Source organism: Camelina sativa, chromosome 12, assembly GCF_000633955.1.
Source record: "Camelina sativa cultivar DH55 chromosome 12, Cs, whole genome shotgun sequence".
NCBI classification, from domain to species: domain Eukaryota; kingdom Viridiplantae; phylum Streptophyta; class Magnoliopsida; order Brassicales; family Brassicaceae; genus Camelina; species Camelina sativa.
The window spans coordinates 29,160,968-29,172,766 of NC_025696.1; the positions used below are offsets into that span (position 1 = coordinate 29,160,968).

Below are 11,799 nucleotides of genomic sequence, written 5' to 3' on the forward strand. Positions count from 1 at the left end.
CGGGGTCTGAAGGAAGATATCCCTTCACGGCCTTACTTGCCGCGGAGTTCAAAAACAGCTCATAAGACAGTGTCCAACCCTCTTGCTCCTAATCAGAGTAGGATGTCCTCCTCCCAATCTTAATGTCATGTTTTTTTTGGAATGTTCGCGGACTCAATAAAACTTCAAAGCATTCCATTATAAAACGATGGGTGGAGAGTAATCAGTTTCAGTTTGGTTGTCTACTTGAGACTCGGGTTAGGGAATTGAAGGCTCAGCGGCTGATGAGTCGTCTATTTCCTGCTTGGTCGTTTATATCTAACTATGAACATAATCGCAGAGGGCGTATTTGGGTAATGTGGAAGGGAAATGTACGTTTGGATCCAGTGTATAAGAGTGAGTAGTTGATCACTTGTTCTGTGCATTTAGAGGATCAGGAGCCGTTTTTTTGTTCCTTTGTTTATGCTTTGCACACAGTGGAGGCAAGAAAGGAGCTTTGGCGGGAGATAAAGGATCACTCTACTTTGCCTCTTCTGCAGAATAACCCTTGGATCCTTATGGGGGATTATAATGAAACTCTTGACATGGAGGAACATTCGAGAGTGGATGATAACCCGGTAGTTACAGGGGGAATGCGAGATTTTCAAGCTGTTGTCAACTGTTGTTCTCTTTCGGATATGGTGTCTCATGGCCCTCTCTACACTTGGTGCAATAAGAGGGAAAATGATCTTATCCTAAAGAAGCTTGATCGTGTGTTAATGAATGATGCTTGGGGGAGGTCCTATCCGCAGTCTTGTAGTGTCTTTGCTGCTGGTGGCTGTTCTGATCATTTGAGTTGTCGTATTATGGTTCAAGGCGATGTCACTCCAACTCCACGTCGTCGTCCTTTCAAGTTTGTCAATCTTTTAACAGAAATGGAGGAATTTAAGCCATTGGTGACCGAGTTTTGGCAGAGAACAGAACCTCTGTTCTTATCCACATCTTCTCTGTTTCGCTTTTTCAAAAAACTTAAAGGCCTAAAACCAGCTCTGCGGTCTTTGGCGCGAGAACGCATGGGGAATTTGGTTCGTAGAACGGCGGTGGCTTTCCAAGAGTTATGTCAGAAACAACAGGCAAATTTGGACAATCCTTCTGTGCAGTTGATGGAGGAGGAGAACAAAGCTTTTAAGCGATGGGATTTCTTGGCAACTCTTGAGGAAAAGTATTTAAGGCAGAAGTCGAAACTTCATTGGTTGCAGGTGGGTGACAGAAACAATAAAACATTTCACCGTGCGGCTAAGGCTAGGGAAGCAATAAATAGCATCAAAGAGGTCCACTGTCTGGATAGTCGAATTGTCACAAACGATACTGATATCAAAACAGAGGCGGAACGTCATTTCAGGGAATTCTTACAGGCGATTCCTGCAGGTTTCGAGGGTGTCACGGTGGAAGTGTTGGAGCAGTTGTTATCTTACCGATGTACTCATGTTGATCAGCAAGCTCTAACTCGAGTGGTTTCGGGGGATGAAATTAAACACGTCCTATTCTCAATGCCGAGTGATAAATCTCTGGGTCCTGATGGGTTCACCTCCGAATTTTTTAAAGCAACCTGGGAAGTGAGTTCGTTTTGGCTGTTCAATCCTTCTTTGCAAAGGGGTTCTTGCCTAAAGGAGTCAATGCTACAATACTAGCCCTTATCCCTAAGTCGACTTCTGCAATGGAGATGAAAGACTATCGCCCTATATCTTTTTGTAACGTGATTTACAAGGTTATATCGAAGATCATTGCTAACCGTCTTAAGAGACTCCTACCGAAGTTCATCTCTAGCAACCAGTCAGCATTTGTTCAAGATCGGCTCCTCATTGAGAATGTATTGCTAGCCACAGAACTAGTCAAAGATTATCACAAGCCCTCTATCTCTGGCCGCTGTGCCATTAAGATTGATATCTCCAAAGCATTTGATTCGGTTCAATGGTCTTTCCTGTCCAAGATTTTTTCTGCAATGCAATTTCCCCCTTTGTTCATTCACTGGGTCATGTTGTGTGTGTCTACGGCTTCTTTCTCGGTTCAGGTCAATGGTGAACTTGCAGGGTATTTCCGGAGCTCGCGAGGCCTTCGTCAAGGGTGTGCTTTATCCCCTTACTTATTCGTCATGTGCATGGACGTCCTCTCTAAACTCTTGGACAGGGCAGCGGGGGATCGTATGTTTGGTTATCACCCGAGATGTCAGAATTTGGGACTTACTCATTTAAGTTTTGTAGATGACATTATGGTCCTCTCTGATGGGAAGCAGCGTTCTGTTGAGGGTATATTGACTGTTTTCGATCAGTTTGCAAAGATGTCAGGGCTCACAATAAGTTTGCAAAAATCCACCATTTATATGGCTGGTGAAGTTTCCACTCCCCATGATATGCAATTGCCATTTACAGCAGGTGCCTCCCGGTTCGTTATCTCGGTCTCCCTCTGGTCACTAGGAGGCTTACTATGGCGGACCGTTCACCGTTATTGGAACAAATTCGTAAACGTATTGGTTCCTGGACTGCTTGCCATCTGACTTATGCTGGTCGGTTTAACTTGATATCCTCTGTTCTATGGAGTGTCTGTAGTTTTTGGATGGGGGATTTCCGTTTACCAAGAGCGTGTATTAATGAGATTGAATCCCTATGTTCAGCTTTTCTTTGTTCGGGGCATGAGATGAATGCCAGAAAGGCAAAGGTGACTTGGGATGTTGTCTGTAAACCTAAAGCAGAGGGTGGGCTTGGGTTACGATCGTTGCAAGAAGCAAACTTGCTGAGTTGTTTGAGGTTGATTTGGCGCCTAGTGTCGAATGGTAATTCTTTGTGGGTAAACTGGTCTTCAGCTAATCTCTTGCGGCGAACTTCGTTCTGGTCAGTTAAGAGTACAACAACTTTGGGCTCTTGGATTTGGAAAAAATTGCTTAAATAGAGGGAGCTAGCCAAATCTTTCTGCAAAGTTGAGGTTGGGAATGGGGAGCATACCTCTTTTTGGTTCGACAATTGGTCAGATATGGGTCCACTTATCGACATTGTTGGTGACAGAGGCGTCATTGACTTGGGGATTGGCCGTCACAGTTCTCTAGCAGCGGCTTGGACCAATCGCAGACAACGTCGTCATCGGTCGGATCAGTTAACACTGATAGAGAATGCCCTTCACTCGCAATGGCAGCGCCGGCAGACGAAACCCGATCAATTACTGTGGCGCGGGAGAAATGATGTTTTCAAACAGAGATTCTCAACTAAAGACACTTGGAACCATGTGCGAACGACGTCTACTACGGTCTCCTGGCATCGAGGCATTTGGTTTACTCATGATACCCCAAAGTTCTCGTTTTGTACCTAGTTAGCGGTCCTTGATCGCCTTTCGACAGGTTTGCGTATGGTTGCGTGGAACGGTTGGCTTGCGGGGACTTGTAGTCTATGCCATTCTGATATGGAGAGTCGAGATCATCTATTTTTCAGTTGCCCTTTTGTTTCCCTGGTGTGGTTGGAGCTGGCAAAGGGGCTTCTAGGCACAAGTTATACGACGGATTGGTCCTCAGTTCTAACCTTCATCTCCAACCCGCAGCTCAACAAGGTTGGCGGTTTTCTCATAAGGTACGTCTTTCAGGCGGTCATTTATAGTGTTTGGCGCAAACGCAATGGTCGTCGTCATGGTGAAGTCTCGCACACTACTGTCAACATTTTCGACTAGATTGATAAGCAAGTCCGTGATCAGTTGCTCGCTATTGGTCTTCTGGGTGATCGCCGTTATGCTGAGGCTTTCCAACAGTGGCTTCACCTCCGGCAAACATAATTTCCTTACTTTTATTTTTCTTCAAAACCCATAAGCTCAAATGTTCTATAATCTGATGCACTAATTGTAAAAACGTTATTTTTCTTTTGAATATAATTTAATATTATTTTCAAAACAAATTATATTATTTCCTTTAAAATCGAGATATACTTTAAAAGATACCACCACTAAAATAGTAGTATATAGCAAATTGTCTTAATTGTCGGCCTCACATTAGCAACCCTAAAAATCTCTCATGAACCTATCGCTTTGGACACACAAACACATACGCACACGGCACACACCAAACAAAAGAAAGCAAAAGAGTAGAAGAAGTTAGATCTTTGCGCGATCATACCAGTATGAACAACAACGAGGACAAAGGTAATAAAGGTGAGAACTGGAGATTGTTTTACGATATCGCAACTAAAGTCTTAGCCATGATTGGAGCCATTGGAACCTTAGCGAATCTAGTCTCGTTGATGAACTTGGGCTCACAAGCGAAGGTGATGAACGTTTCTTGGATGGATGCTCGTATTCCCAATAAAGCTTACGAAGACTATATCAAGGATCTGCGTGATAAGAAGTAAACTATGTATGAGTTTTTGATTAATCATGATGATTTTATATATTGTATGAATCTACGAATACGTTTCCTATGAATGATCTGTTATATAATATTGCTTGTTTTATGTTGTAATAGTGGGAAGCTATAAAACATGGCTTTAATCGGCTAACTTCATGTACTTTTTTTTTTTAATGTGGCTTGATGATCGTACAAAACAGAGCACATAACTAGGGAACAGAACATAAAAGATTAAAAGAAACTGCTTCACTTCTAATAGGTTCTAGGCTGAGACAGTCCGTTTGTCTGAGGTGGTTCTTTGCACTACTCGACCACTCGAGCGGTTTCCGCTTCCACCACCACCTGTACCAGATGGTCCACGAGGAATAACACGCTGTATGATTCGGATAGGAGTCCCTCCTAAATCAAAGTCTTCCTTCAATGATCTAGTCAGGAACCTTATGTCGCTTTCCAATAACTGTGTTTTACCGCTCACAAACGCTACAAAAGTCGGTGGTCGAGCTTTCACTTGAGTAAAAAACTTGATCTTTGGCTGCGAAGCTGTGTCTTTCCAAGAATGTCGGCTCATAACCTAACTCAACACACAGAACAAATGATTAAGCAAGTAATGATTATGTCACATTAATTGTATATATTACTATAGTCTGATTCATTTACAGTACAAACCTTACGCAACCAGCGATTGAGGCGGCCTGTGGAAAGTCTTGAACACCATCTCTTGTACGTGTCAGTGACTTCTTTCATCACTTCCATACGTCCTCTTCCCTCTAATGCAGAGATAAACACGACTGGTATTCCAGTTATCTGCAACCAAGTATTATGTTTCCGTCACCGGAAATCAGAAGAATGACAAGGATGTAACAAGAATTAACAAAGTTGCTATTTTTACTATATTACCTGAGGAATAACTGTCTGTATTTCAATGGGAACAGCTTCTTTGATCTTCTTGTACATCTCAGAGTTCTCTTTCCCTCTTAGACGATCCATTTTGTTAACAATGACGACTAGACCACGTCCTTCTTCTACAGCACGTCTAGCTATAACTACTTCTGAATGTGTCATACTACATCTAGCTTTTATGATCTAATGATTGCAAATACAAAACATAAGGTGAGCAACTCTTTATTTCCTTTCTCTGTTTTCACAGTTGTGCAAAAAAACATGAATCACTAGAGTAATGTGTGTATACAAACCTCTTCTGCATCGAGAACTAAAGCGATAACATGTGCTCGCATAAGACTTTTTCTCGATTGCATGATACTCAAAGATGCTGGTCCTTTGTCTCGCTCTGTTCTCTCCAACCAGCCAGCAGTATCAACCTTAACAAATAACCGGCATAAACATATGAAACGCTGGTTCAGCTTTTTATGTTTAACATTAAGTGAACCATAGCTGGTGTCAGAGAATTAGAAAAAACAAAACAGAATTCTAAACTTACCAGATAAACTGTCCTACCCTGAAACTCAAACTGAACTCTCACAGCATCTCTAGTGAGACCAGCTTCTGGACCCACCAACACACGCTCTTCTTCCAGTAATGCATTAAGAAGTGTGGACTTCCCAACATTAGGCTTACCCACAATAGCTAACTGCAATGGCAACTTGGACTCATCGATTTCATCAGAGAGATTCTCATCGCTCAGAACATCGTCTTGACTGCACATATCTAATATAAGACTGTTGAGGTTCAGTAAAGAGATAAATCAAGGAAGCAGCTTCTGGTATGATTGTCTTGATACGGGTATAGATTGGTTTTATTACCGTTTAGCCTTTCAACCATGTAATCCTCTAGTAGAGGACGGAGAACTTCATAAAGTGTAGTCATACCAAGTCCAGTCTCAGCTGAAATAGCAATAGGCTCGCCAAAACCTAATGCAAGGGCCTCTGAAGCAACTTCATCAAGAGAGCCANGATTTTCATCGCTCAGAACATCGTCTTGACTGCACATATCTAATATAAGACTGTTGAGGTTCAGTAAAGAGATAAATCAAGGAAGCAGCTTCTGGTATGATTGTCTTGATACAGGTATAGATTGGTTTTATTACCGTTTAGCCTTTCAACCATGTAATCCTCTAGTAAAGGACGGAGAACTTCATAAAGTGTGGTCATACCAAGTCCAGTCTCAGCTGAAATAGCAATAGGCTCGCCAAAACCTAATGCAAGGGCCTCTGAAGCAACTTCATCAAGAGAGCCAATTGATTCAGATTTATTCATAACTACTATGGGCTTAATCTGTGGAGCATGCTTTCTTAACCATTTCCCAACCTCTAAATCTAATGGATGCAACCCAGCCCTACAAAAACATGAACAAGAACAATGCTTTATAAGGAAGAAAAAAACACTAACATCAAATTAGTTTGTCGTAACTACTAACTAGGGATCAAAATATCACCTAACGTCGATAATAAGAACCGCAAACTGAGTCCTTGCGAGCACATTAGCCGTCATTGCTGTGGTTCTACCAAGAATAGTACCCGAAGAAACCTCAGTCTCTATACCAGCAGAGTCCAACACATTGAACCTCAAATCACCTAATTTAGCAACCCCTTCTCTTATATCCCTTGTAACATGATCATCTGGAGTGTTGTAAACCAGAGCTTCCCTCCTCCGAATCAATCTGAACAACAACACAATTAGCTTTAAATCCATTACAACGTAATAACCCCAAAACTTTTTAAAAAAAAACTAATCTTGAAACTAACCGGTTATACAAGGCAGACTTCCCAACATTTGGCCGTCCCATAAGCATCACAGTAGGTAGCAGATTCACATCAAATTTGGTGAAATCAATTGGTTTCTTGTAAACAACCTTTGGTTTCATATCAACAAGTTTCTCAAAGGGAGCATCACCATCATCAACATTTGATTCATCAGAACCAAGAATTGAAACCGAGGCAAACCCATTTGTGGGTCGAACTAAGAAAGCAGGATTCAAGTCTGTGATCAAACTACCACAAAGCCTATAACTATTCTGATGAATTCCATGTCTAGCAATTGAACTGAACCCTGAAGGAGAAACAAGTGAAAGATTTGAGATTTGAGATTTGTCACATAAGCAGACATTGAAAGATATGAGAATTGATATACCTAAAGATGAAAGATTGAAGCAATTGGGAGCAATGATCTGATCTCGGGAATGAAATTGTTGAGAAGAGACACATCTATGGTAAAGCCCACGAGTGAATTGATTCTTCCGAGCTGAGATTGCTCGCACCAGTGACTGAGACATTGCAGCTGACAGATTCCACTTTAAGGGTATACGAAGCTTTGCATTTGTGTATTCGATTCTGAAATTGAAAATGAGAATAGAGAGAGGGAGAGAGAGAGAGTGAATCAAAGGTGTTTAAAACCCTAAACCCTTGTTCACCGGTGAGAGATGGTAACTCTGCCGTTGTTGAGTCATGCCGATTTGTCGACGTGAGTGATGATAATGTGTACATACGATATGACGTCGTTTTCAACATTAGGTTTGGTTTTCCCTGGGATAAAAACCGAACCGAAATTACCAATCCGAACCGAACCGAGATTTACGGGCTTCGGTTCGGGGTCGGTTATTAGGGCAGAACCGGCAGCTTGAAGAAATTAATTCGGTTGTCTTATCCTACAAAAATTTTAGTGTAACTCAAATCTTGACAAATATGAAGATATTCTTCAAGGAAAGGGCAACAATTTGCAGATATTTGAGAAAAAATATACATACTATAATTATTTTAGGACGGTTGCATCATTTTTTTCACTATATACAATATTGTTGTTACTTATATATCTATATTTACCATCCTAAAAAAAAAACTCTAGAAGATCAGGTTGTGTTAATTTTCTTTAATATAATTTCACTTAATTTAGGATGATCATGTCTCTTTACTTTTTCACTTAGGAGATTTGTTGTCAAAAAAAAAAAAAAAAAGATTTGTGTCCTTTATCACACTTAGAATCTAGAAGGTAAGGTAGAAAATTAGCACTCGTAATTCCATTTGATTTTAATTTGTTTACCATCCTAAAAATATCTTTATTTTAATTTTAATTTTTTTAATCAAGATTTGTGTTTTTATGATTTTAATTTATTTGGTTTTATTCTCGAAAAACTTAAAAGTAAAATTAATTATTGAGTACATCAAGATGTGTCCATATAACTAAATATATATTTTAATAAACTCCATTAATTCTTCAACTTGATTTTTGTTTACTTACATTAAAATCAATTTCGATTTGGATCCTATGAACTGATACCTACATAATTTATCCAAGATTCATCAAAATGAAATTTTTGTACAAACTTATCCTTTCATTCTCAACACACTTACTTTTAAGTGTTTTCTCCTAAAATTTTCAAACTTTTTCCCAAAACTTTTGAATGTTATACAACAAAATGCAAGTTGGTACCTTTAAAAATCCACACTGATCTTTTACATTTTTTGATTCTTCTCTAATCTTTATACTAAAATCGATTCAAACTCATTCTTTTATTCAAACCAAAACAAATGTGAACTTCATCAAATATATTCATCTTTATTTCCTCCAAGGTTATGTTTTTCCTAGATTTTTTTTCATAAATGATTCAATTTTGAGGGGATGTGATTTAGAAATGACTATGAAAATAGTGACTATCACTTTTAAGTGTTGATTTTCCATTTGTTTCAAAAAAGTTCATATATGATTTTGCTTTATGTAAAAAATGAGAGGATTATTTGATTCATAACTACGAGATCCAATGGCTCCTTATCCACAAATTTCTCACAGCAATCATCTCCAGACGACGACCTTCTCAGCCATTTCCACCGCTGGAGACTTGACCTGTAAATCGAAAGGCAATCAATTTCTGGAAAGGAAAAAAAATTGGATTGTAGTCTATGTCTCTCACATGTAGTTGAAACGAAGATTCTTCACAAAAGAGAGCATTTTGTGCAATCAATCTTATCTTTGGTGGCCGGAGAGTTCGCTGAATTTTTTCCCCTTGTTTTTTTTGTCTCTCCGACGACGAGGGTTTTGTTTCTCCAAAGCTTTTTGTCCAGAGGGTTTTTGTTTCTCTTCTGTAAACCCATTTCTTTTTTTTTTGTCTTTTTCTGTTTATCGTAAAGGCGTTATTACTTGTTTCTCTAATCTCCATGATTCTCTTATCTCCATTAAAACTTCTCCCCACTAGTGCTTAATTCTTCCTAATTGTCATGGATTAGTGATGGAGAATGAATTTGCTTGGGCTTCACGTTATCATGCACCTTAAAATTTATTTTGATATTTTTATTTTATTTTTTTAGTATATTATTTTCTGAGAAAAAATATAAAACAATGAGAGATGTATTGGACTAAGTTTTTAAATAAAAATATAAAATATAAAATAAATTTCATATATGATTTTGCTTTACGTAAAAAAAGAGAGGATTATTTACACTCGCTCAAAATACAATTTGTATATTGAAAACTATTGTTGATTGAAAGCTAAAAAGGCAGTTGAGAAATTTTTTTTTCTCAAAGATTGTCATCTCTCTTTCAAATAACTTTTTTTTATGTACTACTTTCAAGATAGGTATCCTTTTTCCTTTTTCTATTTTTATTTATATTTATTTATGCGCTATTCAAATCTTAATCAATATCTACGAGGAGAAATTATTCAAAAAATAAAATTAATTATTTTAGGAGAAAATAAAATTATTCAAATCATGCTTCTTTTACAAAATACAAAATCGATTTTTCTAATTGATTGTGTAACACTTAAAACATACAGTAGAACCTCTATAAATTAATACTCGGTAAATTAATAACTTCTATAAATTAATAAATTTCTCCGGTCCCAAGTTGGGACTAGTGTAATTTTGGACACTATTCGATAATATAATAAAATAATAATTTTTTTGAAACTCCTTTGTAAATATATGGTCCCATCAATAATATAAATTAATAATTATATAAAATTATCTAAATATATGTATATATCTACTCATTAATTTTTATTAGAGTTCATCTTTAACTCATTAATTTTTATTAGAGTTCATTTTTAATATTTTTACTATATAAAATCTTTGAATGATATCTTCAAAGCATGGTAATTGTTATTTTCATTGTAATTGATTTTATAAAATATTAGTTATAAAGATTAAATCATGTTTTTAATATATTTTTACCAAATTAGGAAAGTCTCTCTACAAATTAATAATTATTAATTTATCGATAAATTAAAACCTCTATAAATTAATAAAATTTCATGGTCCCGACTTTATTAATTTATAGAGGTTTTACTGTAGAACTTAACATATCATCATCCGAATACAAGACTCCAAATAAAATGTGATCAATCACAATTAAAGACTCAAAACCCATTAAAAACAAACACACTTGCTTAAAATTTATTTCTAAAATCGATTCAAACTCATTTTTTAATTAGACCAAAACAAATGTAATTTTCATTAATTATTTGCATCTTAATTTTCTCAAAGTTATATCTTCCACAATCATTCGATTCTGAGGTGATATGTTTGATTTAATTAGAAAGGAATAAGAAAGTAATGATTATCATTTTTAAGTTTTGAGTTTCCATATGTTTTAAAATTGTTCATTATGGTTTTGTTTTACGTAAAAAATGAGAGAGAATTATTTGCACTTGTTGGAGACACAATTTATATATGAAAAACTATTGTTGATGAGTTTTATAGATCAAAAGCTGAAAAAATCGACTGATGAAATAATTAAAAAAAAATCATTTTCATCATCTTCAGATACCTTTTGTTTTTTCCATATACTACTTCCAAGATAAATATCCTTTGAATTATTTATTATTATTATTATTGTTTATAGTTATTTATTTGCTATACAAATCTTAATATCAATTATCAAAAAAATTATTCAAAAATGTAAAACATACACAAGGAAAAATAATACTTGCTCTTGTCCAGTTATGGTGATGGTATTAACACATTGTCTTCCCTTTGTCATTTTGATTTGGAAGCATTAAAATATGGGAGATTCTCAAAAATAGCACAATTTTAAGTTTTTGTTCCAAATTTAACATACACTTTTGTATTTTCCAAAATTAGCACACAAATTAAAGCACTAAAATAATTAATTAAGTATTAAATAAAAATCTCCATCTTTATCTCTACAATAATGAGATTTCTGAGATTTCGTTTTCACCGGCGTCATCTTCTCCAACTCAGCGAGCTCACGTCTCGATTTCTCCAGAACCATGTGCCCTCTTCTTCTTCTTATTCTTTAATTTGCTCTTTAATCGTTTCACCAAGCTTTGCTACTTGTAATTACCAATTCACAAAATTATATGAGCCGAAGCGTGACAAACCATGAGCCAATCGAGTCCTTACTCTCCCAAGACCTTAAAGCATCATAAATTTCTTGCCAATCAATTTTTATTTCCCGATCTTTCGCTGTCTATGGGTTTTCGCCGCTGTGTTCACAGCCGTGTTCTCATCACTGATCTATGTTCATATATAGTTCCGATGAAGCATATGACCGAGA

General features: G+C 36.9%; 1 protein-coding gene across 2 annotated transcripts; it reads right to left on the reverse strand.

Moving 5' to 3' along the window:
- On the reverse strand, positions 4,403–7,742 carry LOC104732854 (GTPase Der-like). Of its 2 annotated transcripts, XM_010452447.2 has the most exons (10): positions 7,423–7,742; positions 7,038–7,341; positions 6,728–6,952; positions 6,513–6,628; positions 6,097–6,228; positions 5,775–6,001; positions 5,530–5,655; positions 5,234–5,419; positions 5,003–5,140; positions 4,403–4,907 (listed from the first exon to the last, which is right to left on the reverse strand). In XM_010452447.2, exons 1-10 carry the CDS (start codon positions 7,562–7,564, stop codon positions 4,599–4,601), a joined length of 1,905 nt encoding a protein of 634 aa, XP_010450749.1. In that variant the 5' UTR covers positions 7,565–7,742; the 3' UTR covers positions 4,403–4,598. The 2 variants fall into 2 exon arrangements, with proteins under 2 accessions (XP_010450749.1, XP_010450750.1); XM_010452448.2 differs by lacking the exon at positions 6,097–6,228 and having other exon boundaries at positions 6,381–6,628.

Excerpts from the sequence above, each read along its gene's own strand:
- LOC104732854 (XM_010452447.2), bottom strand. The coding sequence starts at position 7,564 with ATGTCTCAGTCACTGGTGCGAGCAATCTCAGCTCGGAAGAATCAATTC. Across the intron at positions 6,002-6,096 it reads CATGGTTGAAAGGCTAAACG|ATATGTGCAGTCAAGACGAT; the intron begins GTAATAAAACCA and ends GTCTTATATTAG. Across the intron at positions 4,908-5,002 it reads TCAATCGCTGGTTGCGTAAG|GTTATGAGCCGACATTCTTG; the intron begins GTTTGTACTGTA and ends GTGTTGAGTTAG.